This window comes from Pteropus vampyrus, unplaced genomic scaffold (genome assembly GCF_000151845.1).
Source record: "Pteropus vampyrus isolate Shadow unplaced genomic scaffold, Pvam_2.0 Scaffold3, whole genome shotgun sequence".
Classification (NCBI taxonomy): Eukaryota; Metazoa; Chordata; class Mammalia; order Chiroptera; family Pteropodidae; genus Pteropus; species Pteropus vampyrus.
The window spans coordinates 3,095,058-3,122,647 of record NW_011888784.1 but is presented as its reverse complement, the minus strand read 5'-3'; the positions used below and the strand labels follow the sequence as shown (position 1 = coordinate 3,122,647).

The window sequence follows — 27,590 nt, the reverse complement described above, 5'->3', positions numbered from 1 at the left end:
TAGTAGTGATATTATTAGCAACAGTTTACTGAGTGCTTATTATTTGCTAAACACTTTACACGTATGAACTGTTTTAGCCTTCATAAAAACTAAAGTTACAATGAACATTATTGCAAGTTCGTTATTATTATTATTATTATGCCCAGTTTACAGATAAGAAAAAGGAGGCACAGAGAAGTTAAGCATCTGTGATAAGTTCCTACATTTCATATGTGGTGGAGTTGGGAGGGAAGAGCTGGTAGGCTGACCTTAGAGTTTAGGTCCTTTGGCACTTCATTATATCACCTCTGCCAGTAACTGACAAAGGCAAGACCACTACCCTCAAGAGTTCTGATCATGCATCCTAGAATATCTGTTTAATAAAAACACCCCTAAAACAAATATTATTCGGCATAAAAAAGAAAGAAATCCTGCCATTTGAGACAACACGAATGAATCTGGAGGACGTTATACGAAGTGAAATAAGCCAGAAAGAGAAAGACAAATACTGTATCTCACTTATATGTGCAATCTAAAAAAAAAATAAATAAATAAATTCCTATACTGAACATATAGATACAAAGAGTAGAATGCTGGTTGCTAGGGGCTAGGGTAGAGGGTGAAGAAATGGGGAAATGTTGGTAAAAGAATATATACTTTTCTTCAGTTATAACATGAATGGATAACTTCTGGGGATCTAATGTACAGTACGGTGACTATAGGCAACAATACTGTATCATATACTTGAAACTTGTTAAGAAAGGAAATCTTAAGTGTTCTTACCACAAAACAAAGCAAAACAACAACAACAAAAACCTCTCGATGTCCACATTATTCAATGATGTGTATATAATTACGAAGACTTAAAGGTACAACTACTATGTACATCCTCTTAAGGCTACACTTTACTGTAAATTACCATCCCTAAACCTTGTTTAATATACCAAGTTCAGATTCTGTGTGTGTTTTTCTGACATCATTACCTGAATTGCTGGTCTAACTTTTCAGCCACAAAATCCTGTCTCTCTTTTTCTTTCTTCTCTTTTAATAATCTGGTTTTATCTTTCATTCTATCTTTTTTCTCCTCAACTGTTTCTTCTTTCAATTGCATTTCGGTGAAATACTCATTTTCTTCTGATGCTAAAAGCTCACGTAGCCTGAAACAAAATGAAAAAAAAAAAATTAAAACTGTGATGCACCATTTACTGATTTTTATTTTGATAAATTTAATTCAGAATTACATGTTTAAACATAAATTTTATAAGATATAAAAGATGATTGCAGTCTTCCATAAAATAAAACTAGTTATCATTTAAAGCAATAAAGAGACTCATTTGTGCCGTATTTTATTTGATAACAAACATGAAATATGTAATGTTCATCTTCAACAAAGGAAATAAAATGAGCAGATATTAATAAAGTTAATGAAATATACAACAATTATTCTTTTGCTATCATGAAAATGTAGGTTATATCACAAGTGAAAATATAAATAAGCAAAAGCTATTAATTTGGTAGGAATATGAATATCTCAGCTATGATTCTTACTATAAAAATTCACTTGATTTTTGATTGGTCAACCTTAAGTTGTGGTTTTAGGACTATTTTATAGTCTGGGTCATCAGGTTTGTGAGCCTTACTTATTTCGTCTTTCTTCAGTATTGATGATAAACCCTTGCATGGCATCCTTGATTCTTGCTTTCACAAGACTATCCACAAACTTGCGGTCATTGTGCTGGTCCCACTCAACTTTCAAGCGATCCCTCTCCATTGCCTTAATGGACTCCAAAACAGCATGATGTTTCTGGTAGCTGCGTTGGATCCTTTCCAGTTGTTGCTCAGCCCCTTGGCTTTTAGGATGCTTGGCTCTCTGAAAACAAGTAACAGTTATCACTTATAATAGCCCTAAAATTAATAGCAAATCTTTAATTAATCATGACCTCCACCAATACTCAATTAAAATGTGGTATATACAACTAATACATCCTGCTACAACTGCAAACACAGCTTAAGTGCCTATGGTATAACTTGTTTGATTCTTTTGAACCTATACCCAAGACGTCATCAAATCAGTCTCAACTATTTCTCAAGTACTATTTGAGTAAAAGTTCATGAAATAATAAAGTAAAAAATTTAAACAGGACTCTACAGATTATCTAGTTAAACAAGAGACATTAACTGATTTGCCTAAGGTACTTTAAATAGGGCAGACCTGGATAGAACAAGAATTAGAGGTCTTCTAATCCCTAACCTTGATTTTGCCCCCCAATATCCCATCGTTTCTCAAGAGTAGACAGCATAGTTACTACCGCCGAAATACTTTCAATTAAAAGGGGCTACTATCTAAGTCCAGTTAACCCTTGAACAATATGAGGATTAGGAACACTGACCCCTATGCAGTTAAAAATCCACATGTAACTTTTGACTCCCCCAAAACTTAAGTCATTCCTTGGTATCCACAGAAGTTTGGTTCCAAAACCCACCAAAATCTTCGGATGCTTGTCCCCTATGTAAAACTGCATAGATCAATGCATAGATCAATGCTCTCTGCAGTCCTAGATTTCCAACTGTGAATCAAAAATAGTACAGGTATTTATTGAAAAAAAATCCATGTATAAATGGACCCACATAATTCAAACTCGTGTTGCTTAAGGGTAGACTGTATATAGAATGTATATAAAGTGAGTTGTAGAAAGAGGAAAGGAAGGAAGAAGGAAGGAAGGAAGGAAGGAAGGAAGGAAGGAAGGAAGGAAGGAAGGAAGGAAGGAAGGAAGGAAGGAAGGAAGGAAGGAAGGAAGGAAGGAAGAAAAGGAAGGAAGGAAGAAAAGGAGAGTAAGAGGGCAAATTTATGATAAAAGGGGAAAAAACACTGGTGGTAGAACTTTATTTCTATTTTTTTTGTGCCCGAAGTTTAATGCAAGGGCTGTGCTCCTGATGTTTAGGGTAACTTGAATTTCTCTCAATATGTTCATTTTATACAAACATTCACTAAAAAGTTGGAAATGCATACATAATTTTAAATACATATTAATATATTTAATAAAATCACATGAACGATATGTTTTTCATTTCTGTATTCCTAGCATTGAGCATGTCTACCACTGTTGGGTTCTCAATATGAAAGAGAAGGAAAGGAAGGAAGGAAGTTAGGGGAGGGAGGGAAGTGGGAAGAGAGAGGAGGGGAGAAAGGAAGGAAAGAGAGAGAGAGAAAGAGAGAGACAGACAGACAGACAGACAAAGTTAGTTTCTGGGTGGGCTTGATGTAATTTCCGCTCTTCCTAGGGCTACCAAGAAATCCATTATTTTGAGCTTTGTTTATATTTCTGGCCAGTGTTATCAAGTCATCCTTAGGTGAGCAGTGAGACTCTGGGGTACTGATTTACAGTAATAAAACTCATAACTCATATGGCAGAGAGTCAATTTGATCATTTACACTTAAAACATCACTGTCAAGACTACCAGAATACTAGGATTGGGTCTTGGTAAACAAGTCTCCTGGGGAAAGAAAATCAACATTTGAAGACAACTTGATAAAGATTCAAGGTTCAGCGTACACATATAGGTACCTAGATTTAGTTGAATAAGGCAGAGCTGTGGTATGTTGGAGGCAGATGTCGGGGCTTATGTCCTGGGAAGTAGCTAATCCATATTAGAATTATTGAGAGTCTAGAGCCAGTTGAGAAACTACTGTTCTATAATACGTATGGCATTTTACAAACGCAGACCTAGTAAAAACAAAGCAGGGCATGGACAAGACTGCACCTAGGGCAGGAAATACATAAGAACTCAGGCTCCCGATAGACATGCAGGCTAAGAACAGGAACCAAGCACAAAGATCATCAAGAATCAATTGTCTTGAATTATCAGGGCAAGGACCAGGCTCTGAGGTACATTTTAGCTGAAGAGGGGAATAGGTTAGAGGGTGGTGAGAAACAGACAGAGCAGCAGCCAGGGGGTTAGGAAGACCTTTAAGGCTTGGGGCATCCTGGGCAGGACTCTGTGGTCATCAGGAAAGACCAAGTCTCTGAATACGGTATGTCCTGGAGTTCTTTTACAAGGTAATGCCAATCCATGCACAATGTGGGCATTAGTCAAAACCTGCATTGTTTGACAGAAATATAATGTAAACCATCTGTAATTTAACATTTTTTAGTAGCTGCATTTTAAAAAATAAAAAGAAACGGGAAATTAATTTTAATAATATATTTTATTTAACCAATATATCCAAAATATTATAATCTCAACATGTGACTAGGCGTATTTCAAGTGTTCGAAAGCTATGTGTGGATATTGAACTCTAAACCACGCTAAAGGCAGGAGAACAAATAATTTTATAACTACCTTGTATGTTCAAAGTCTCTGAAGGCTTTTGTTACTATAACATCTCAAATTAGTTTCTAGTATTACAGTTTAGCGTATTAAAGAACAATGTCTTACACACTAGGTTTGATCTGACCTCTACCCCTCCACCCATGATCACAAAAAAAATGTCCTCCTAAAACACTATTTTGAGAAGTAAATAACTGGGTCCCTAGGAGGCACTCACCGAATAGCTGCTCGTTTCACTTCTCCATTACTTCTGACATTACATTTTTTATTGCTTTCTCCTGGAGTTGTTCAGCATCCAAGTCTCGTCTATGGTGGTTTTTATTCTTCTCCCACAACAGCTCTGCAACCTCTAACATCCACACTTCTTACTACACTCTGACATCTGAGATGCACCAATTCTGACGTTTTACTTTTCCTTTTTATTATTCTACATGCTCAAAGTATTAAATAGGCTTGCTTCTCTGGTTCAGTGGTAAGTTGATATAAATTCTTACTGGTTCCTAACACATGTGATGGAACCTGACCAATGGCACCAGCCCCCTGAGCTCTGTGTTTGGATATTGAACTTAAGTAGATCAGTTTCTGTCCCTTACGAAGTCTGTAATTATCACCTTGAACCCTACAGTCTGTATAGAAGCTTCCATTGTACTTATTTAGAGACCCAGATCCTACAGTCCTTGGACATAAAGAAGAGGGAGTAGGTCTATAGAGAATTGCTATGTGCACCATGGAGCATAAAAGAGTATCCTTCATTATTTCTGATCTTTCATAAAGTGTCATCACAGACAATACAGCACATCATTACCCACTGTTAACCTTCAATGGTTCTGTGCATGAGCAAGTTGTTTCTACAATTAGATGACGAGCAACTTGAGGCAGGGATCAGACTTCCACAGAAGGGTGGACCTCCCAGGGTCATCGTATTCGCCCTTGTATCTCCCACAGTGCAGTGAACACAGCAGGTACTCAAGTAATAATACCGTTATTGCCCAATTACACATACTTTCTAGTCTGTAGAAACAAAGGAATCCAGGTGCATGGACCAAGTGTCTGGGGTTCTGAGCAGGACCCATAAAATTCTGCAGTATGCAGCACTCCCCCAGTGTCTCACCATCACCCCAGCCTTATAGGCAACAAATGGTCCTATTTCCATCCACGCCTACAGGGATACTTCTGTTACAGTTGAATTCGCACAGGAGGGGCTCTATAGCCACTCACAACCCCTCATAGCCTAGACAATTTTCCCAGGATGAGGCATATGCCCAAGATCATAAAGCTGAATCATGGCCAACCCGGACTCCAGATTTCCTGCTGCCTGGCCCAGCGCCCTTTCTGTGACACACATTCCACCTCACAAGGGCCCGACCTCCTTTGGGTGTCTTGGATACTGAAAACCCTCAAGATCCCAAGTGGTGATTCTCCAAGTACCGAATCTAAATATTGTAACTGACGCAAGAGATTGGATGGGGTGGGGGAGGGACGGAGTACGGGAGCTTAGTTAGGTGAGCGACCTTATCCTTCCTTCTTTCAAAATTTAACCCATCAGGCATTTGCTTCCCTTGAGAGCTCGGGCTGAGGGCCAGGTTGAGATCAGCTGGGCCTGGAGTGACGGCAAGTGCAGAAAGCGGTAGGGTCCCACAAACACATTCCGTGCTTACCACAATCACCACTTTGGGAGTGGGACCCTTAACCTCCCGCTGTACGATGCCAAACCGCTGGCTGTACATTTTCGCGTCCCTTAGGATGGGGGCGGCCTCCACCGCAGTTACCGAACCTCGGCGACCTACAGGACCAGCTTCCGCGACACAGAAGTCTGGTTGCCAGGGTCCGTGTAGCTGAGATAGCGCCCGGTGAGTGGACGGAAGTTGGTCCCGTTACCATGGTGACCATCGACGCCGGCACACACAACTTCCTCTTGGAGCGGAAGAGCTGAGACTGCGCGGTCTTCACCCCGCCCTTGCCAGGCCTCCTGCCGACCTCTCCCCCTTCCTCCAGAGTTCGTCAGAATAGCAGGAAAAAAGCCTCCTTTACCAGCGGTGAAGTCGAAGATCTAATTATATTCCAATTGACTGTGCTATTTATATCCTGCAGTCGGTCTAAATGCATGAGAAAGGTTAGTGGACATATCGTGGCAAGGTTTAATTTCGTGGTCATCTCTAGGTTAATCTTTACGTAAATCACCACAGGACAACCTTCTGTTTGTGTAGTTCTTTACAGCAATTTGCAAGGTATTTTCACACATAAATGTTTGAGAGTCACAAATATCGAGTTGATGGTACAGCAGGTATTATCCTCATATTACAGCTAAGACAAGGCTGAAAGAGCCTAGCTGCCTTGTCTACCCAACCAGTAATGATAAACCTGTTATTAATAAAAACTTATTGCACTGGGCATAAACCAGGGCTTAGACTCCAGGTACCCTATGATCGAGGTGATCAGATGGGCTAGTAGTGCAGTGACATGACTGGCTGAGCACAATAAAAACCAAGGGTCACAGTGGACCAGGGTCAGGAGATGTGAATCAGAAGTGCAGGTAATCAGGCCCTGAGAATCTGGATCCCAGGCAGGGAACCTAGAAGGGGCCCTCAGCACAGATGGAGACCACCTGTGTACTTCCAGCCAAGAGCAAGGTAGTAGTTAACACCTAAAAGCCAGTTGTGAATGACACTTTGGTACTCTCATTCTAAAGTGGGGGTGAGCATCTAACACCAAAATATATAGAGAGAGCACAGAGGAAATTCAGTACCTAGTCATTGTCTTGTAACAATAACCAAAGGACAACTACTGTGCACACCATCTTAAGGCCGCAATTTACTGTAAATTAGCATTCCTTAATCATTTGTAATTCACCCACTTCAGATTTTCTATATGGTATGTTTCTAGATTTGGATTCCATTTCCTGAATGCTGGTTCAGCTTTTCAGCCACAAAATAATGTCTCTTTCTTCTCTTTTAATAATCTTTTAATAATTCTCATTTTGTCTTTTTTCTCCTATAATGCTTCTTCTTTCAATTGCAGTTCAGTAAAATACTCATTTTCATTTACTGCTAAGAGTTTATGTAGCCTGAAACAAACAAACAAAGAAATAAATTAGATCTGGGTTCTCTGGACGGAGTCCTGAGGGCCAGATTCCTTGATCTTCGAGGTGCCTGGCCCACCGGCTGTCTAGGTGGAACCACCCCAGACACCATACCCTTGGGGAGGAAAGGAAGCAGTGAAAACGCTCTCAACCAGCCACGGGGTTTGGGGAAAGCCGCTGAGATCCAGGGGCACCCTTAGGGCAACGCTGAGGTCGTACAGCCTGGAAGGTCCCATCGAAATCAGTTTCTGCGACGCGAGTTGCCCTTTGGTGACAACGGGCTGCCCTCTAGGTCCATCCTGAGCTTGTCGTGACGCGCCCTCACCCTGGGCAAGCCCCATAACTTAACTCCAGTTCGGTTTGCCCATTTTACCAGTACGTGAAGGGGAGTCGACTTCCCTTCGGGCCGGCGCAGGAATAGACAGACAGCTGGGCCAAGCATAGGCCACACCCTTGAGCCACCCAGGCTAGGCCAGGGGTGATGGGCAGTGTCTCCCTACCCCGGGTAGGATAACCGCGGTCCCAGCGCCCCCTGGTGGGCCTATTCGGAGAGCAGAAGGGCCGGGCTCCACGCCCAGCGCAGTGAGCCTGGGCCTTCAGCCAAACCAAGGCCAACCCCTGAGGCCTAAGTGACCTGCCCAAGGTCCTTAGAACCTGACCTTTATCTTGCCACCCGCTACCCCACTTTCTCAGAGGCAGTCAACACTGTTACCATCACCAAGACATTCCCAAAAGAAACACTAAATATATGAATCAGAAAATGGGACAATAAAAATCATTTAAAAATAATTTTAAAATAGAACAGCTTAGAGACAGAAACTATTTATATTATTTCCAATTCCTATTGTGCCCAACAAGGTTCACACAAGGGCTGTCCTCCAGATAGTTTCCTGAATTCTATATTTTCACCATTAAACTCCATGATAAAGTTGGATATCGATTCACCATTGGTAATACAGATTGATGTATTTAATAAAATTGCATGGACTATATCTTTCTCATTGCTGTATCCCAGTATTAAGTTCAGTGCCTACCATGGGCCAGGTTCTCAATACTTGAATGAAAAACAAAAAGAGCCAAGACCAGCATTTTTACTGGGTGGGCTTGACAGAATTTCTGTACTTGCTGGAGTCACCATGAAATCCATGGTCTTCAGCTTTGCATTTCCTGCAATGTAGGTTTATCAAGGTATCCTCGGGTGAGTAGCGAGACCCTTGGGAGCTGATTCATGGCAGGCTGGCTTTGTAATGTGACACCTTGACTAGTCTTGTTTCCCAGGACTCCCTTCCCATGCTTCTGGTTAAGATGGGCCACAAGAAACATTTTACATGATAACTGGAGGACAGAAGTGAAGCAGCAGCATATTGTTTTTACACTTGAAAGGTTGATACAGGGGCACCAGGTACTGTTGCAGTTCACACACGCTGTCATTTATCTGCTGGCTTGCCTCCTTGGTGTGGGGCAGCAGCCAGGCTTGCAGTTGCTCCATCTTCCCCAGGATCTTCCCTCAGCTTCTCTAATTCCTAGGCCAGATGTGTATTTAACTCTGTGGTGAAGGGCACCAGCTTCTTCTGCAGGACACCAACATCATCGAAGCTGGAGGTGATGAGAGACTGACGTGGGTTCTGGGCCATCCTCGGCGGTTCCATCGTGTGCTTGTGGGCGCCAATGTGTCCTCCGTCTCCCACGCTTTACGTCCACCTTCCTTCCTCGATTGCCTGCCCTGCAGACTTCAAGCTCCAGCATTAGATGCAAAGACAACAGCCTTACAGACTGTTTAACCAGCTCCCACAACTGCATATGGTCAAATCCCTATAATATCCCTTAATGTACTTATACACATATACATAAAATCTTTATATCAATGGTGTTGCTTTTCTAATTGTACCCTGATACACATGGTGAGTCAGGATACTAATCAAATAAATTTCACTTAGGACATCACTATCAAAATTACCAGAATACTAGGGTTGGTGGTTGCATTCTGAGGGGAGCAAAACAATAACAGATAATTATCCAGTCAATTCTGGCTGAAGTAGGTAGGGTGAGGCAAAGAAAGGGGCAGAGGAGGGTGGCAGAAGGCTTTATCATGAGTTACAGTAGTAAAATGGCTAATCTACATCTGAATTACGTAAATAAAGTTGCAGGGCTGGAACTAGAGTAAGGCAATGGAAGCACATAGACTACAAAATCTGAGAAGGCACACACTTAGTCCCAGCCTTGTAAAGCTGGCTAAGTAATGAATCAATCACAAGTCTTATCACTTTTAGCACTGAGCAAAGAATTGAAAAGTGAAGCAGGGCAGAGCCAAAACTGGTCCTTAACAGGGGCTGAGAGCAGAAACCAAGCACGAAGGTTATCAAGGGGCAGGGGACACAAGCTGTCGGGAAAGATGAACCACGCTGGCAGCTTTACCTCTGAGGACTGCTTTGGCTAAGGAGGGGAAGTGAGGGAAATAAGCAAAATGGAGAGCAGCCGGTGGAAAAGGATGCCCTTTAGGGTTTGAGGAATCCTATGTAACATCCGAGGCCTGGAAAGAACCCAGTCTCTGAATGCACAGAAGCTCTGATAAGGTGACCCCATCCACAACCCTGGCACTCCTTAAACTGTGCTAAAGGCAATAATGAAAGAGATTTGTTAAAATGCTTAAAGTAGTACACCTTGTTTTCAGGATCACTGGAAACTTCTGATACTACGTTATTATATATTATTGAATATAGGATTACAGTTTACGGCTTAGTGGCTTAAAATACAAGGCTTTACAACCTGGGTTTGATTCTAGACTCCATCAATTCTAGGTATTTGACACTGGACAAGTTATTTGAGTCTGTTTTCCCATCTGCGAAAATGGGTAAAATCAAAGTCTTCCTAAAAAAAAAAAAAAACCTGTTCTACATTGAGTCCATACGGAAGAACTCACCAAATACCAATTCCTTTCCTTAGTCACGATACATTTTCAACTGCTGTCTCCCTGAGGAATTATTTAGAGACACTGCTAGGTCTCACCCAAAAGCCATTTAATATTATTTATGAAGATGGCTTGTTTAGGTTGTTTATGGGAGCTCTAATTCTATCTTCCAACACCAACTTCTCCACCCCTAACATCCAAACTTCTTAACATGCTTAGGCTCTTAGGATTTGCACGAGTTGGAGCAGATGCTCCAACTTTCTACTCTTTCTCTTCCTTTTCTGCTTACTTCCTCCATAAGCTTAAAGAACTGAACAGGCCTGCTCCTCTGGTTTGGTGGTAAGTTTTTCCAGTTCCTACTGACTCCTACACAAGCCCTGGCAATCACTCTACGGTCCAGCCTCTGAGTAGATCAGTGTTGTCTCTCATAACACCAGTCTGTAAATATCACCTTGAATCCTAGCCTGCAGAAGCCTCCAGTCAACTGCTTTCTAGTTCCAGGTTTTTTTAAGGTCCTTGGACCTAGAGAAGAGGGAGCAGGTCTTTATGTTGAATGAGGTTCACTATGTGAAAAATGGAGCATCACAAAACCGTTTCCTACTGTTCTGTTGGCCATCCATTTCCCCTTAATTATTCCTTAGCTCCTAAAATTTTCCATTACAACATAGCACATCATTACTTCTCCTTTATATGTAATGATTTCAAGCACAGGGAAACTGTTTCCCCAATTAGATTATAAGCTCCCTGAAGGCTGAAGTCCTCTGTCTCCTGAAGGATAAGCCTTCCCCAGTCAATGTATTCACTGCTGTATCTCCCACACAGCAGTGCATCCAGCAGGGACTGAATCAGTACCTCTGTAATTACCCAAGTGCTGACGGAGGGGTTTCTGGCCTACAGAAACTAGTTTGTAGGACCAAACCGAGGTGCTGAGGCCAATAGTTTGTTGCCTATGTCTGGTGCTCTGTGTAGGGCATCAACTTCTGCAGGAAGCAGCATTCTCCTCTCCTCCTTCCGCTATCCCAGTCTTTACAGGCACCTAGCCTTCATCCTATTGCCAAGTCTACACGGAAAGTTCTGCACAGCAGCTGAAACTGTTAAAACCTCAACAGGATCAGGAAAGGCTCAAGAAACACAGCCTAACCCCCTCCACAGAGGATTCTCCAAAAGGTGCAGAACTAGACCAAGATCACACAGTTGCATGTGAACCCAGATCTCCTGCCCACTCGCCATCTGGTCATCTCTTAGAGACTCCAAAGGTATTCAAGACCCCAAACGATGATTCTCTGAGTAAGAACTTATATGTTAAGTCTGACACCTGCTGGTTTTTCTTAGGAAGATGGGAACCAAGCTTTCCTTCCCTTTTCTTTCTAATCTCATCACAAGGCACCAAGTCCTCTCCCTCAACAGTCCCTCATCCCCACCACTCCCAACCAAGGACAGTCCTGACCTGGATCTCGGGAAATCTCTCGGGTCGTATACATACCTCCTTACTGAGCGTGAGCAGCAGTGGTGTGGGGCCTTTACCTCCCACTACACCATGCCAAATTGCTGGCTAAACTTTCAAAGCTCAGGGCCCACATCTGACCAGCACCCACCACATCCCCAACCCTCACTGTGTGGGGCACACCTTGGCAACCAGACTGCTGTGTCCCGGAGGCGGGTTCCACCCAGGCTGAAAATCTCGGTGATCTGGGGAAGAATTAACATCATGGGTCAACATGGCCGGTAGAGCTAAAGCAAGGTCAGGGCAGGGTGAGGTGTCCCCCAGCACTGACCACTGGTGTGCCAGCCCCTGCTGCCTCCTCTTCTGGGGCCGAATCAGAGGCTGAGTCATCCTTGCTCTTCTCCTCTTTGTCCTCCTCAGGGTCAAGGGGCTCTTGCTTTACAAGTGGCAGGCCTGGGCCTACTACCTGGGAGAGGTAGGAAATGGGCAACAGTCAGAAAAGCAGGGTTGGCCTGAGGAAAGAGTTTTTTATTAGCCAACCAGTCACTGTGCTGACAGATCTTGCTTCTGTCACACTTCAGCACAGAAAAACCGTCTGTCTACAAACCTTTCCCATTCCTCAGATTTCCATTTTTCTGTTAGCTGGGCGGCAAAGCCGGCAAAGCTAATTGCCTGGGGAAGGTGGGGTAATTCTGTGGAGAGGCTGCAATCAGCACACCTATTACTCTGCTCAAAGAACCACCATCTTGGCTCACCATCACTCTGCTCACAGATCACCCATCACTGACCCCCACCTTGCTGGGGCAGCCAGGCAGCAATACAGGAGAAGTCAGGATGGCTGTGCCCGGTGTCCAGTCTTCCTGGGCATCCGCCTTCTCTTGCTTCACCTGGGGTAAGGCCACAACCCAACTCAGGCCAGGGCACTGGGCCTCCTGTGTGAAGGAGGATTGCAGTAGACTTGGTCCCAGCTTCCTGGTACAAGGCTGGGTAGGCTTGGGAAGAAGAGAGTAAGGTGGGGCCCTCACCTGCAAAAGGACTTCTGTGGAAGTTGAGGCAGGGCCAGGCACCTGCACAGGACTGCTTGCACCCTCCCGTAAGAACACAAGGTCAGTGCCAGGTGGGGGCAACACAAAGCCTGCTTCCTGCTTCATTGGAGTATGGGCATGATCAGATCGGGCTCTGGGCGTGGCCAAGGGGGGCTTCAGGGTATGGCCAAGACGGGGCCGTCGAGTAGAACCAGGCCTCTTTCGACGAGGGTAAGGTGGGGGTGGCTCTGCCCCATCCTCGGACCCTGCCCAGACACTTGGCAGCAGGCGCTTCTGTGAAGAAAGGTGAAATGGTTGGCCACCTGATGCAATACCCAACCACACCACACTGCCCTGATCAATATGCCTGCTGATCCTCCATTAGCACCAACACAAAATCTGCTTACATACGAACCCCTCATTGCTGACCCTGCTAGTCTCCTGTTAGCGATGCCAATGCCACCCAGATTCCTCATTTACCCCAGCACAATGTCTGCTAATCCTTGGCCAAACTCATTGCCCTACCCACCCCTCTGAAGCTACAGGACCCATCTGGCCTGATCCACCAACCTACCAGGCCTGCCGACTATTCCCAGGCACTGAGGGACTTGGCTCAACTTTTCCCAACCACCTGACCCTTCCTGCCCCACACACCATGGCAAACTGCAGGCATTGGCGCCAACGACACTTCTGGCGCTTCTGGTTGCTGCCCCCGAATTTGGGCTTGTCACAGCAGAAGTCGCAGTGGCCACAGTCCATCCGCCGCAGGCAAGCTGCACAGGCCCCACACTTGCGATTTTGCCGGCGATTTGTGTAAGGCTGCTGGGAGACAGGGAAAATGCGGGATGCTGTCATTAGGACTATTACAGTACTGTTCCTGTTGTTCCTCTACTAGCTCCGTCAGAGGGAACTGGTTGAACACTAGTCTTAGCCTGACTCCCACTAGTCACACCTCAGTGTCTGCTAGCACTATCATTGTACCAGATGTCCTTCAAGCCATTGAGACTGGCTGCTCCATCACAGTATCCATCACTCTGTCGAGCTACCTAAACAATGTCCTTGACACCCCCGCCTCCAGCGGGATTTTGCTGACCCTGTATTAGCTGCCATCACTGCACCTGCTACAGCTACTCATCCTATATGAACTCCAATCACTTACCTACTTTTCCTCTTTCTGCCCCACTAGTTTTGGTTCATCTGATATTACGTACTATCGGTCTACCTGTTGCTCCTGTATTAGTCCCTCCCCAATTGTCTGCTCTCCCATACTAGTACCCATTACTATGCCTTGCTCTTCCTCTATTAAGCCCATTGCAGCAACTGCTTCTTTGGGCTTAACCAAGTACCCTGGGAAAGTCTAGGCTTGTCCAGGTAGGATGGGGCCACTCACTAGCTCGTCCTCGTCTACATAGTAATAGATGAATTCGGCAGGTGGCGAGGGGATGAGAGATCTGGGGTGCTGCAGAGGCAAATGGGGTGGGGTCAGGGTAGGTATTGGGTAAAATTAGGGGGTTGTGCCTTCCCCCTGCCCACTAGGGCCTCACCAGCTCTGGGGACTCTGGAGGCTGTGATGGAGGAAGCGGAGGCAGTGGCTGGGTTCGGGGACGCCGCCGGGCAGCCATCTTGGAGTCACAGCCTCCCCTGAGACGGCCACGTTTACCCTAGGAGGAAGCCAAAAGGGTAGTTTAGGCTTGGTGGCACCAGACCGACACAGGACCCTCCCGACCCAGGAGTGCAGAAAGCATGCATGGGACAGACAAGCAGAATATAAGATGGGGCACTCACAGCAGGGGGAGCCACAGCTAAGGGAGGGCGTCGTTGACATCGCTGATGGTGGCGACGGAGGCGGTGGGCAAGGTGCTGGCAGACAGGGGCAGGCAGGTAAGGCCAGGGACGTGAGCGTGCGGTGGAGGAGAAAAGAAGACATGAGGTGGACAAGGCCAGGTTGGGAGGAAGCAGCAGCAGCAAGTTTAACAGCAGAATGAGCTCTGCCCCAGCCCTGGCTCCACCAGCACTGTCCCCCTCCAGCCTAACTCACCCGTAGACAGCGCCTCTGGACGCACCTCCACTGGCGCCTGAGACCAGGGCGGGGAGGGCGAAGGCAGACTCGGCAACGTCCACAGTCCTCTCGGGTCTGACAGCCCCGGCATACTCCACACCCTCGGCTCTGGCGGGGGGGAGGGGGACAGAGGCATGATGCATGGGGCCAGGGCTATGAGGGCCACAGGCTAGGGTGAACCTTGGTCCCATCCCACCTGCCCAACTCACCTTTTCCACAATCCGGAGGCATCGTCTCCGCTCACACTTGCAGAACAGCCCCGAGGCCACATCATGGGGCAGCTGCAGAAGGCAGGTAGAGCAGGCCCCGCAGTCCTCGGTCACCTGGCAGGCTGCACACTCCCCGCAGCCCACACGCTGCCAGAAAGGAGTGGGGCAAAGTCAAAGACCCAAGCAGAGTGACTCCAGGAGCACTAACCCTCAAGTGTCTGCTAACCCTCTACATTAGCTCCCATCACCATAACTGCTAGTTCTCCATTTGCCTCACCACTGCGTCTAATGATTACTGATTAGGCGCCACAACTGTCTACTGGTCCACTCTTCACTGTCTAATACCCCATTAACTCCCATTACCTTCTGCTGACTGCAACCAGCTCCCTACAAAATGACTCTGATACCTTGAAATCCATCACCATTTACTAGCCCCCATCACATCCTGCTCCCGTCGTACACTTGTGGGGAGGTAGCCGGTCATGCTTACCTTAAACATCCTCTGCTCCCGATTGAAAGCAATTCTCTGCGCTGCGGAAAAGGAGAAGTAACAACAGAAGTGGAAAGGGAGGATCAGATCTCTGACCTCATCCACTGCCTCTGCCCTGACATTCACCATTCAACCTCTAGCCTGACACCCAGGTCCTAGCCTGACACCAGGCCTGCTCCAGCTCCTATCTCCCACTGCCCTAAGGGCCACTCACCTCGGCAGTCCTTGCACAATGTCTTGAGCCGCTGCCTTCGGGTACCATCCCCTGAGAAGCTGATTCCACAGTTCTCACAATATCTGGGATGGGAAACATGAGTGTGGGGACTGAGTGCATGCCCAACCACAACCCTCACCCACTTGGCTCACTTTAGGCTAATACTCACCCAGGCGCAGGGAGCGAAGCTGGGACTGTGTCAGCACCAGCCTTGGTCTCATCCCCTGGGGCCTCCTTCCTGACCTCAGCCCTCTGGGATCCAACCTGACATTTTCGAGCTTTGACTGGCTTTGAAGGCTTCTTCCGCTTTCTGCTAGGGAGAGCCAAGGAATGGGCCTAGAGATGAGAACAAGGGCAGAAAGAATGTAGGTCAGTGGATGGGTGTTAGGTGGCTCAGTCGCCCCATGCCCGGGTACCCTACATTGTGTAGTACCTTACCTTGGGGGCTGGATAGCACAGGATGCCTTGCTTGAAGTCGAAGAGGGAGAGGTCGCACGAAGGGCCCAGGTATCGGGTCAGTTCAACTTTGCTTCGGATCCTATCTCCTGTGGGGCTAGGGGTAGGCCAGGATGGATTGGAACCCAGGTGGAGCCATTGCCACTCCACCCACGCAACCCTCTCACTGGGCTAGGGAACAGGCTTGAAGGTCTGGTGGGATATGGGAGGCAGCCTGGGATCTATCTGCCTATGAGCCCTGACCTGGCCCTACCCCAACTAACCCTGGATAGCAAGACTCTTTAAAGGTAGTATTACTAAATATTATAATACCAGCAAATACATACACATTAACAAATAATATAAACACAAAGGAATGTACGTATATTTCTAACATATATTACTAGAGATATTCTATATAAATGACAATATAAATTTGTTAAATAATTTGTAAATGTGTTAGCACTGCATACTAAGTATACAAATTAAGGAACTTACATAAAAACAAATGTTTAAAAATAGGCGTATAAAAATGTACATGTAAGTATACATACAAGGAAACGTGTGAACAACAAATGTAACTACATACAAAATAAAGTGAAAGTAATGTTGGGAGACAACACTCCACAGGTCTCTTGCATTTCTGCATGTCTTGTAAGAGAAGCACTGACTGTCCTTTGCTACTATCTTTTCGAGGATGTTTGTACAGCAAACAACCTTGGAAGATAAGAGAAAGGGTCTCCCTCCAAAGCAAAAGGAAGACATCCTTACTGTCCTAACATTATAAAAGATTAGATTCCTTAAGCTTGGGGTTCCTTTCCTACAACACAACTCAGTGCATGTGCAGGCGCTAGTTAGTCCTCTTCATGTGACCCTGTAGGAACTGGCATTTGGGAAACTGGAACAAAAATAATGATTCTAAATATTGTTCTTGCTATGAGTAATAAACTCTTTCATCTCTGACCCAGGAGTCTCTTATCTTCTATCAGCATCCACAAAACTGTGACATACTTGTTATCTTGACCTAATTAATTAGGGTAAAACCTCTGATCTTTTACATTCTTGATAATTGAACTCATATTTATAAATGTTAAAAGTTTTATACAAGTCATAAATATGTGAATAAATGTACAACTAAATATGAATAAATGTAACTGCATTTGTAATTTTATTATAATGCTCCAGGAAAAGAGCAACTTGGGCACCAAAAAAAGTTCAGAAGTACAGAAAATTTAATAACTAGTATATCATTAACATATCTTAAAACACCTTAAATTTATAAAAGTGTATGTTTATGTATTTATGGTCAAATTTCATTATTTATGGTAGTCATCTGGAAAACTGAATTAGTGAATATAGAACCACTGCTCCTAGTGGAACTACAGGTTAGGTTCCTCCAAGTCTCTAGTCACATTTTTGTAAACTAATCCTACGTAACCTTGTTTTATGTGTTTCTGTTTAAAGATACCCTATTTAATATATTCTTCTTACAAATAATTAACTGCATGGCTTTTTTAAAGCCAGGAGTTTTGGAGGACATCTGCATTATATAGTATTGCCGATGTCTTTGTAAAACAAGCCAGTCTCATCACCACTGAAAATGTACTCTTCTACCTAATGGTTTTCTGGTGTAGCACTGAGCAGATATTTTTTAAAATATTCTGCAGATTCTTGATCTGCAGAACGTGCCCTGAAAGGTGTGAGACAGCCAACACTACCTGCAATAGGTTTAACATTTTTTTAAACCTGGGTAACATAACTATCGATGTCCTTGGCTTTGAGCCTCACAGTGCTGTCCACTACACTTTATTGGTCATTACCTCATGGATCCACAAATTTAGTCACTTTTCCACCTTTTCCCTAGGTTCATCATGTACTACAGATGTTACTTTAGCACTTTCTGGAGCAGCCACATGTACAAACTGGCAAATTTCCTCTCCTATTCTAGATGTACCACATTTTTGATTCATTAAGACTAAACTCACAGCCAACAGCACTACAACTTACACCTAAATGAAGCTTAGTTAACATGTATCTTCTCCTTCCCAGCACATGACACACTTCTTGCACTTAAAACACTAGATAGCACTTAGCACTACACTTGGGGGCCATTGTAAACAGAAAAATCACTGATAAAAAGTACAAAACTTTGAAAACCATAGCACTAAGTAGACCATGAAACAGACTTGTTGACAGTACAAGTGCTGAAATAAGAAAGCCTTGTTCAACTTCAGCTGAGAATGTGTGCATCGGGGGACGTAAATTTTTTTGCTGCTCTGTGCATGTCCACGAATGACCGTGAAAGCACAGCTGAGTAATGACTTTGGGGGTATAAACAAATTTCAGTGAGTTTGCAAATACAGAATCTGCAAATAATGAGAATCAACTGTATATGCATAATTTTAGCCCCACTCATAAATTTAACCACACTCTGATTTCACTCTGCCTAACCAGGCTCAATCCTACCCCTGAATTCTGCCCACAACCCACCCAGTACCTCTGGTAATAGGTGTCTGAGCGTCCGCAGGTGGCACCTGACTTGCGAAAAACCTCACGGCGCTTCCAGCCGGGGCCCAGGGCTGGGCAGTCCAGCCACTCCTCAGCCATGGGGGCCAAAGGAAGGAGCAGTGGCCTGCAACATGGAGAGGGCAAGGTGAGAAACTGAGGCTTTAAGAGGTGACATGTTGTGCACCAGGCCACGCAAACCATGGTATCTATTAATATTTGTCCAAGACCCGGAAACTGTCACAAGCAACTGGCCAATGTAAGGAAGAGAAAACCATTCCCACCCAATTCTTCCCTGGCCTGGGCCCAGGAGCTTGACATTCCTCACTCACCCTCTTGACCTGGCAGCCCCGTCCTCAACCCGAGGGTCCTCATTCCTCATTCTCAGTGCCCTGATCTCCTGTTCCTCTCCATCCTCAGCCTCGGAGCCCATCATTTCTCTCCACTGCCACCCAGGAACATTTCACTTTCCCCGCTCCTTTCTGCCTGTCCTTCGTCCAGGAGACATTCTCTGTCTTTGACCTATTGGTCTTCTGTTCCTCCCCTCTGTCACAGAGACCTCCATATTCCCCATCCTCAGCCTGAGAGGCCTCATTCTTCCCATCTTCAGCCCAAGAGACCCCCATTCCGCTCATCCTCAGACCAAGGGCTCCGCACTCTGTCAGTGTTCTGATTCCCATTCATCCCTTTCCTTGACTCAGGAGTCCCCAATTTCTCTTTCAATCTTTTAACCCTCCCACTCCTTCCCTGTCTGATATCCTTTAATTCTGTTACCTCGGTGTTACTGCCTCAATTTCCTCTATGTCCTCTGCCATTGTCCCCAACCTCTCCATGTCCCTGACCTGAACGGTCCCTCATTCCTTCTGTTTCTCAGCCTGAAATCCTCCCCACTTATTTTCTCTCTGTCAATGTTCTGAACCACAATTCCTCCCCAATCTCAGCCCCGAACCTCCCTATTCCTCTCCTCTGCAGTGTAAAAGTTCTCTCACTCCTTCCCTTCGGCGGCCTTATCTTCCATTTGCTCATCAGCCTGAAAGACCCTGATTTCTCCTCTCAGCATTCTAAACCCCTCATTCCTCTCTGCTCTCGTCCCAGGACCATGCCATCCCTGTCAGTATTCTGTTCCCCTATTTCTCCTAGTCTTCCATAGGAGCCCCCTGGCCCTCCTTTTCAGTATCCCAGCGCCCCCATTTCTCTCCATCATCAGCCTGAGGGCCCCTCATTTATCCCTCCCAAGGTTCTGAACACCCGTTTCTCTCGCCCTAACTTGAGAGGCCCCGATGTCTCCCCTCAGCGTTCGGATCCTCCCCCATTTCTCTCCGTCCTCGTCCAGGATCTCGACACTTCCACTGTCAGCTTTCTGAGCCCCATTTCTCTTCGTCCTCCGCCTAAATCTACCCATTCCTCTCCTTCAATATTCGACGCCGCCATTCCTCCCACTCATCGGCCTGAGGGCCCTCTCCGTCAATGTTCTAAGCCTCAATTCTTCCCCATCCTCCGCCTGAGCGCTCTCCACTTCCACCCCCAGGACTGTCTCACCAGCTCGGCACCGGGCCGGTAGCTTCCTCTGTTCTAGGTCCGTGGACCCATGACGAGGGTCCCGCCTGTGACTCCCGCCTTGCTGGGGTCTTCTTCTTCCTCCTCTACAGCCGCTTCCTCTGAAACGGTAGCTGTCGCCGCCGCGGCCGTTCGTTGCCCCCGAAACCGGAAATCCGGGGCCCGCCTCTCGGGTTCCGCTCCCAGCGAGACGCCTGCGCACTGGTGCCGGGCTGGAGCTTGCCCTTAGTAGGGAGGATCGCACCTGCGTGCTGCGTCCTGCAGCGGCGCGCGCCCCTGGCCTGGACCTGCTGCGCTTGCGTGCTGAAGTCCAACTACGGCTCGCGTCCCTATCGGAGAACCGCAGCGCCTGCGCTTCTCGCTTCGCCAACCGGCGCCTTCTCCCCACGCCGCCCACCTCTTTTGCGCCTGCGCTCTCCAGTCCCAAACAAAGGGGGCGTGGAGGGTTGGGGTTGGCCCTGTGTTCTCCGTTTCTTAGGCGGTCTCCGCAAAGAGCAACCGGGAGAGAGGAAAGGCGAAACTTGGGTCTATGCCGGAGTCCTCCTCTCCCACCTCCCGCATAGGTCACGCCGGTGCTCCCTAGGCCCTGCAGACATCTCCCCCAGGGCTATTGTGTCCTGCACGCTCCTCCCTGCTGAACAATTGCAGGAGCGCACAGAGACAAATCATGCCGGGCGCTAGCCCCAGCTCCTTCCGCAGGAACGGGAAGGGGGTGTTGCCGCGCTGAAAGTAAACAGGCCAGGTCCGTCCCGGAAAGCTGTGTACGGCTGACTGGATCCGACAACCAGAGAAGGCGAAGTGGGATAACTGGCACAAAGTCGGTGGGCTCCTGCTGCATACAGGTCCCAAAAGAGGGGTTTGTGGGGAAAGAGGGGCCTTTGTGTCCATCATCGAATACACCTTTGGTCTAGAGAATATTAATGCTTACGCAGGAGTGGTAAATCGATTAGCCACACACTGAAAGAGTGCTGCCTGAATACCCCGTCTCAATATGAGAGGCTGTGAATGTAGGTTATTGGGCTCTCCCTCAGTAGGTCACATCCCCACAGCTCAAGGGGACAACCTACACCAAGTGGGTGCCGGCTGTATACTCGCAGCCTACACGTGTACTACAGCCCCTCCTGAGTACGGACCTGCCACTGGCTATCCACCCCAGGTGTTTGGGAATACACTTGCAACTGGGTAAAATTTGGAGACCATCGATAGCTAACCTTCTTGATTCAAAATTTTATTAACAAAACCAGGGAAGGGGGAAGCAAGGGTGAACAGTCTCCACAGTCCCAACCAGGCAGAGGGAAAATACAGAGGGATAGACAAGAAGAAGAGAAAATTCTGAGACCTTCTGGTAAGGGCAGATGGGCCGTCAAATGGTGGATGGGTACAAGGAGAAATTCAGGGACCATTGAAGAAACAGACAAATGGGGGATTTCAGGAAGCTTCCCCGCCTGGAATGCGGGGGGCTGAGTACATCTGGGCCAGTGAGGCTCAGCGGTCAGCACTGGAGCGCAGGTCGGTAGTGAGTGGGTCATGCTGGATTGTTTGGTGCAACATCAGAGCCAATAATCCTGCCCGGTTTGTCATGGCTGTGCGTACATTGCGCTCCTGCTCAAACAGTTCGTCCAGCTTGTACCACTGCCAGGGGAGTAGAAGGACCCATGAGAAGGAGCTCTGGAAGACCCACCTCCCGCTGGCCACACCCACTATCCAAACCTACCACGCGCACGCGCTCCAGGTCCACTTCAGCACGCCGCAGCTTCTCCCAGCAGTAATGGCGGTTGCACTGGCGCTTGGGGAGGCGGCAAAAGTCCCCTGTGAGCTCAAAGACATCACGTACAAGGGGGCACCCGCATACCTCGTCCGCTGGCACCTGTAGGGAGACCAGGGGTGGGGGGCGAATGAGGGGGTGGTAAGGTAGAAAAGAGAATAAGAATGGGGAGTGGTCAGAAAGGGAGGAGGGAAAGAATGAAAAGTTCAGGGGAAAGTGGAGAGGAATGGAAGAAGAAAAGGCAGGGCAAAGGGGAGGGACAGGAGATGATAAGACAGGAAAAAGATGGAGAGAAAGCAGGGATAAGTGGGAATTATGGAAGTGGTAAGGTAGGAAAAGGAAAGGAAGGGGTGAAGAAGAGATTAATGTGGGGCAGTGAGGAAGAGAGGAGGGACAGAATGGGGGCAGTTGAGGGAAAAACCTTACTTTGGGGTCCCGTGAGTGCTCGGGGCACAGCACCTGGAGTCGCTTACAGTATGTCTTGCTCTGAGGATTGTAGACATCACAGAAGAGTCGTGTGGCCCTGGGGGTTTGGAGTAGAGGGTAATGGGGAGAGAGAAGGAAGGGGGCCCACCTATCTGTAGCCATGCCCGTATCCTGCGCCAACATTCCACTTCTGACCCCAGCCTTAACCTCCCTACTGTAACTCCACATAGCTAGCGCCCACACTCACCCTTCAATGCGTGTGGGGTACATGGACCCAAAGGACGTCTGGCTTTCATACTGGAAGGATGAGCACAAATGGAGGGGAACTGTGGATGTGTGCTGCATGCCCTCCCAAAACAACACCCAGACAACACATCTGTCCCCCATGGACCCGCTGATATTCCCAAACCATCTGACCCCCTCAGGCTGACACCCTGACCTTGGCATAGCAGCGCTCCATATGGCGCAAGGCAACACGTGGGTTGATTGGGTGCCCGCAGGAGACACAGAAGATCTGCAGGTCCGTGTCATCACTGTCACCCTCATTGCTCTACATGGGGTGGAAGGAACAGTGAGGCCAGGCAGGATTAGGTACTGGGCCCTGCACTGCCATGCCCATGCTTGCTCACCTCCTCATCCTCACGCACAGCTTGCTGCTTGGCACGTGCAATGATGGACTCGAGCTCATGGAATCGGCGCTCCATTTCCTGAAGGCGGGTGCGGGCGCTCTGCTGCTCACGGCGAATGCGTTCGAGCAGCTTCTTGCCATGTTCCTCAGCAATACAGGGGCTCTGCTGCCACTGCTGGATGCGCTGTGGGAGGATCTCATAGATGCGGCTGCAGGAACAGTGGGTTGAATGCGGGTGGAAAAGTGGGAAATAAAAGATGAGTAAGGGGAATAAGCCAAGGATGGCAGAATGGATGGATGACTAAATGGTGAAAGTTAAGTCAACAGGTGAGTGAATGGTAGATAGATAAGCAGAAGAATGACTGAATGGTAGATGGAAGGGTAGACGGATAGGAGGGTGCTCGGTTGACTGAATAGTGGACAGGGAACTGACATACAGAGCGATTTGTTCAAGCCCTACTCTATACTCCCTTACTCCCTTGAATCCTCCAAGAATGACTCACTTGGCTGCCAGTTTCATGCCACAGTCGTCTGAGCAATATTTGGAGCCTGGCTGGGCAGGGCGCACACAGCCAGGTCCCAGGCACTGTGGTAGCGATGCAGGATCCTTGACATCGGCACGTTCCGGGTGTTTCCATTTGTCCTTGTGCTTCTGCTTCTGGCGATGCCGCTTGTATCTCTCCTCCTTCTACGGAACAAGGCAGGTTAGGACAGGGAAGAGTTGAAATCAGCCCCAGACCCGTCTCTCCCTGCATCCCACCCCTTTCTGACTCTCACCCCGGTTAGCCCCCAGTTAGCCCCTGCTCTCTGGCTTCCCACATCCATTTCATTCTCTCCATCACCTTCTTCTCAGATTTCTTCTCTCGACGCTTCACATGCTTCACTTTCACTGCCCTCTTCCGCAACGCAGGGTCCAGGAAAGGAGACTCCTCTGTGTCGCTCATCCAGGGCTGCAAGTGAGGCATATGCTGACCAACATGTCCTACTCAGGACTATCCACCACTTACTGATTCCCGAAGCAGCCTTCCATACCCTCTGCCTCCTCTCTCCTTATTACGGATGCTCTGCTTCTGCAACCTCCACCCTTCCACCATGGGATGCTCTGCCTGCTCACCAGGCCATGGTCATCAAAGGCCCCTGCACAGAAGTCCTGGTACAGGTCAGGGTCCAGTGGCAGGTCCTCATCTGAGAGTGGCTCAGGTGTGGCTGTAGCCTCAGGTGGCTCCTTAACTGCTGATGATGCTACTGCCCCCTCATCCTCACGGGTGCGTCCCAGCTTCTGTGATGGCTGTGGCTGCTGCTGGGTGGGCAGTGGACGGCGAGGCCTTGGCAGGGATTCTGAGGGCGTCACTGGCGAGAGCTGCAGGGCAGAATCTCAGGACTGGCCCTGAATAAACCTGCCCGCATGCCCCGCCCCGCCCTGGGGGGCTGGACTCACCGAGGAAGGGAAGTACTTGTACGATTCCTGTGCCGGCAGGAGGAAGGCCCAGGTCAGCCCCAGGTGGATGGAGGGTGACCCGGCCCTAACCCCTCCCACAAGTGCCTGGCCCCACCAACTAGCCCCGCCTTGCCTCCCCAGGCACAATTGCCACCCCGCCCTCATCAATAGGACATGCTCAGCTCTGTCCCATCTGCCGACATGCCTGACTACCCAGAAACATCCGAACCTACCCGGCCCACCTAGGGTTGGGGGGCTCCCGTGCTAGCCCAGCGCACCTAGTCATGACCCATTCATCTGAACAGGCCAGACTCCTTCCCACTTGTCTGTATGCACTTAGACCCCACCCCGCTTACTCATCCTAACCTCAACCAGTTCTTCCTGAACACACTGGCCCCCTAACCTGACCCTTCCCAGCTCTGCCCATGCTCACCCGGGCCCGAAGCTGGCACTGACGCAGCCGGCACTTCTGCCGGATCTTGTTGGGGCCCCCAAACTTCTTCATGTCCCGGCAAAAGTCACAGTGGCCACAGTCTTCAGTGCGCCGGCAGGCCTCGCACTCGCCACACATGCGGGCTGACCGTTTGATCTGCTGCTGCTGCTGTTGCTGCTGCTGCTGCTGCTGTTGCTGCTGCTGCTGCTGCTGTTGCTGCTGTTGCTGCTGCTGCTGTTGCTGCTGCTGCTGCTGGTGGTGATGCTGAGGGAAGGGGCCCGAAATACAAATCAGGAACTCAAGTAGGACCTGAGATGGGATCACCTTACCTATCCCTGCAACCGCAGCCACTCACCTGGCTGGGTGTGGCCCCCAAGGGCTGTGGAGAGGATTTGTGGGGCGAAGCTGAGCCCCGAGCAAGTATGGCCCCAACCCCTGTCCCTGAACCCGCCCGGCGCTGCAGGTCTGGATCCGGGGCAGGCCTCTTGCGCCCTCCACCCTCATCCCGGGGCTCACTGCCGTCTCGCTCATTACTGTCCCGTTCCCGTGACTTCTTGTGCCGATAGCGGATCTCCAGCTTGGGGTCTTTCTCTGTTGGATAGAGAGTGGGGCCAGGGTGGGCTGGCACTGGGAGATTCTCTCCTTTTCTGTCCCACCCACAATTAGCCAATAGCTCTCTTCCCCCAATCCAGGGAAGAGCTGCCCCCTCCACTGGGACCCACTATTATGGCTCACCACAGAACGATTACTCTGCCCACAAACATATATCAGTACTTTCCATGACCCAGCATCCCATTATGGCTCCTCCTCCATCAATGCCCGCCCTGCCTACCTTGTCCATGCCACCCCCCTCACCTTGGCACTCTCGACAGTACCACTCCCGGATGGCCTTGGCCATCTTCTCAGTGATCCGGATGCAGTCCCCATGGAACCACTCATTGCAGTTGTCACACCCGCTGCAGAGGATGGGGCGAGTGGTGGAGATGTGAGGAGCGGCACCAATTGGCCTCACCCAACCTTGCCAGGTGACAGCCCCGCCCACCTTTCCCAGGCTCACATCATGAAGCAGTTGATGTCTGGTTTGCGGCAGATGCAGTAGATGGGCGCATTCTCCCCATTCTCCGACTTGCTGTCCTCCCCAGCATCTGCAGGCTCTGGGTCTGAACCATCCCCTTCCTGTGGGATCCCCCCCATTATTGCTTCTTAGAGAACCCCCATCATGGCGACTCGTTCCTCCATTACAGCTCCATCAGGACTCACCACAGACACAAATACTCTGCTGATAGACTTCCCATTATGGCTCCTCATAAATCTCTCCATTAAGGTCCCCACAACCCCCCCCCCCACCACTGGCCCGTGACACCCTATTACTCTGATTATAAACTCTCATCACTCTACCCTAGACTTACCCCAGTGACACCCCTCACTCTATCCACACACTCGCAAAGCTTCATTACACACACCCTACCACTACGCCCATCACAAGTTCTCACAAATGCCACGTGATTTATCCACAGACTTCCCATCACGGTTCCCCACAGATCCCGTTATTAACTCCACGGGCACCCCCGCCTCCATCATGGTTCTCCACGGATCCTTGAGAGTCATCATGGCACACTACAGACTATGCAATGCGGCTTATCGCAAACCCTTTATCACTCTGCCCAAAGAATCCCCCATCCGGACCCCAAGGAACTACCATCAGGGATTCCCTACTAAACTTCCATTACGGACCCCCACAGCGGATCCTCACAGAACTCCCAGACGGTTCACGCAACAGAAAAAAATCAGAGTGTCAGACCCCCATCACTCTACCCACAGAAGCCTATTAAAAATCCCCACAGGCTCCCACAATTCTGCCCAGACCCGCGTTTCTTTTCGCCACAGACCCCACGCGTCTGCCAAAGGACCTCGCCTTTACCAACCCCACTAGCATCTACCGCCGACCCTCTCCCTGAACCGCGTACTCACCATCTCTCGAATGCCGGCGCCCCCTTTCTCGACCCCCGATAGCGACCCGCGAACCTACACAGACCACTCCACCACGTCCGCGGCAGTTGCAAAGGTGCCCACAACTACTTCCGCTTCTGGCAGCGCCTCCCAGCACCGTACTCCTATTGCGCAGGCCCAGTGCGTCGGCCCCGCGACAAACAAGCGGTCGCCCGCCTACAACCCTGACTATCTGTCAGGCGTCGCCATTTTGACTACCGAAGCCGTATGGTGGCCGAGTCCATACGTTCTCAGGAAACATGGCCGCGCCTTAGCGCTGCTTTCCCGAGGGCGCCGCCACCTTGTCAGTCGAGTCCGTACGGTGACGGCTTGTACGGCCTCAAAGTGAGAGGCAATATGGCCGCGCCTACTGCGCGACTTCCATGCAGACGCCATCATCTTGGAATCCGATTCTGTAAGATGGCTGAGTCCGTACGTTCACAGGCAGCACATGGCAGCGTCCTATTTGCGACTTCTACTAGGACGCTGCTATCTTGACGATGGATTCCCTACGCCGGTAGCTTGAACTACGAAGTTCACAGGGAAAGCCGCCGCTCCTGAAACACTACCTGGACCAAGTCGCCTTCACTTCTCCGTTCAATCACTTTTCACTTTTCCCTTCCGCGTGTATTAATGGGGCTCAGGCAACATGTCTTCTTGTGCTGCGCGGGAAACCAG

General features: G+C 48.5%; 3 protein-coding genes across 31 annotated transcripts in view; all 3 read right to left on the bottom strand.

The window, feature by feature from the left end:
- Positions 1-6,350, bottom strand: part of CFAP53 (cilia and flagella associated protein 53) — a 40,181-nt gene extending 33,831 nt beyond the window's left edge. For 4 of the 6 annotated variants that reach the window (XR_002780617.1, XR_002780614.1, XR_002780619.1 and 1 more), the window contains exons 1-3: positions 5,967-6,350; positions 1,620-1,849; positions 963-1,136 (exon numbers count right to left, since the gene is read on the bottom strand). Coding sequence is in view for 3 of the 6 variants with exons in the window: in XM_011360613.2 (XP_011358915.1) it covers positions 963-1,136; positions 1,620-1,849; positions 5,967-6,035 (473 nt within the window). In the remaining 3 variants the exon portion in view is untranslated. The other 2 variants (XM_023531200.1, XM_023531201.1) reach the window with 2 other exon arrangements.
- Positions 6,351-7,099: 749 nt separating this feature from the next.
- MBD1 (methyl-CpG binding domain protein 1) lies at positions 7,100-20,403 on the bottom strand. Of its 23 annotated transcripts, XM_023531181.1 has the most exons (18): positions 20,216-20,403; positions 18,669-18,803; positions 16,175-16,289; positions 15,906-16,072; positions 15,737-15,819; positions 15,523-15,563; positions 15,033-15,179; positions 14,803-14,931; positions 14,550-14,624; positions 14,309-14,425; positions 14,155-14,223; positions 13,419-13,586; positions 12,765-13,058; positions 12,534-12,671; positions 12,071-12,205; positions 11,923-11,984; positions 10,747-10,817; positions 8,990-9,117 (listed from the first exon to the last, which is right to left on the bottom strand). In XM_023531181.1, the coding sequence occupies exons 2-17, from the start codon at positions 18,776-18,778 to the stop codon at positions 10,787-10,789; spliced, it is 1,881 nt and encodes a 626-aa protein (XP_023386949.1). In that variant the 5' UTR covers positions 18,779-18,803; positions 20,216-20,403; the 3' UTR covers positions 8,990-9,117; positions 10,747-10,786. The 23 variants fall into 23 exon arrangements, with proteins under 23 accessions (XP_023386943.1, XP_023386922.1, XP_011358958.1 ...); XM_023531175.1 differs by lacking the exons at positions 8,990-9,117; positions 10,747-10,817 and adding an exon at positions 7,100-7,372; XM_023531154.1 differs by lacking the exon at positions 10,747-10,817 and having other exon boundaries at positions 8,163-9,110; positions 20,216-20,401.
- A 1,037-nt stretch (positions 20,404-21,440) lies between these two features.
- Positions 21,441-27,051, bottom strand: CXXC1 (CXXC finger protein 1). Of its 2 annotated transcripts, XM_023531198.1 has the most exons (15): positions 26,895-27,051; positions 25,981-26,099; positions 25,779-25,879; positions 25,279-25,514; positions 24,924-25,187; positions 24,491-24,517; positions 24,167-24,412; positions 23,895-24,002; positions 23,556-23,740; positions 23,054-23,261; positions 22,864-22,974; positions 22,672-22,721; positions 22,425-22,521; positions 21,948-22,100; positions 21,441-21,865 (listed from the first exon to the last, which is right to left on the bottom strand). In XM_023531198.1, exons 1-15 carry the CDS (start codon positions 26,895-26,897, stop codon positions 21,719-21,721), a joined length of 2,055 nt encoding a protein of 684 aa, XP_023386966.1. In that variant the 5' UTR covers positions 26,898-27,051; the 3' UTR covers positions 21,441-21,718. The 2 variants fall into 2 exon arrangements, with proteins under 2 accessions (XP_023386966.1, XP_023386967.1); XM_023531199.1 differs by lacking the exon at positions 24,491-24,517.
- Between the last annotated feature and the right edge of the window lie 539 nt (positions 27,052-27,590).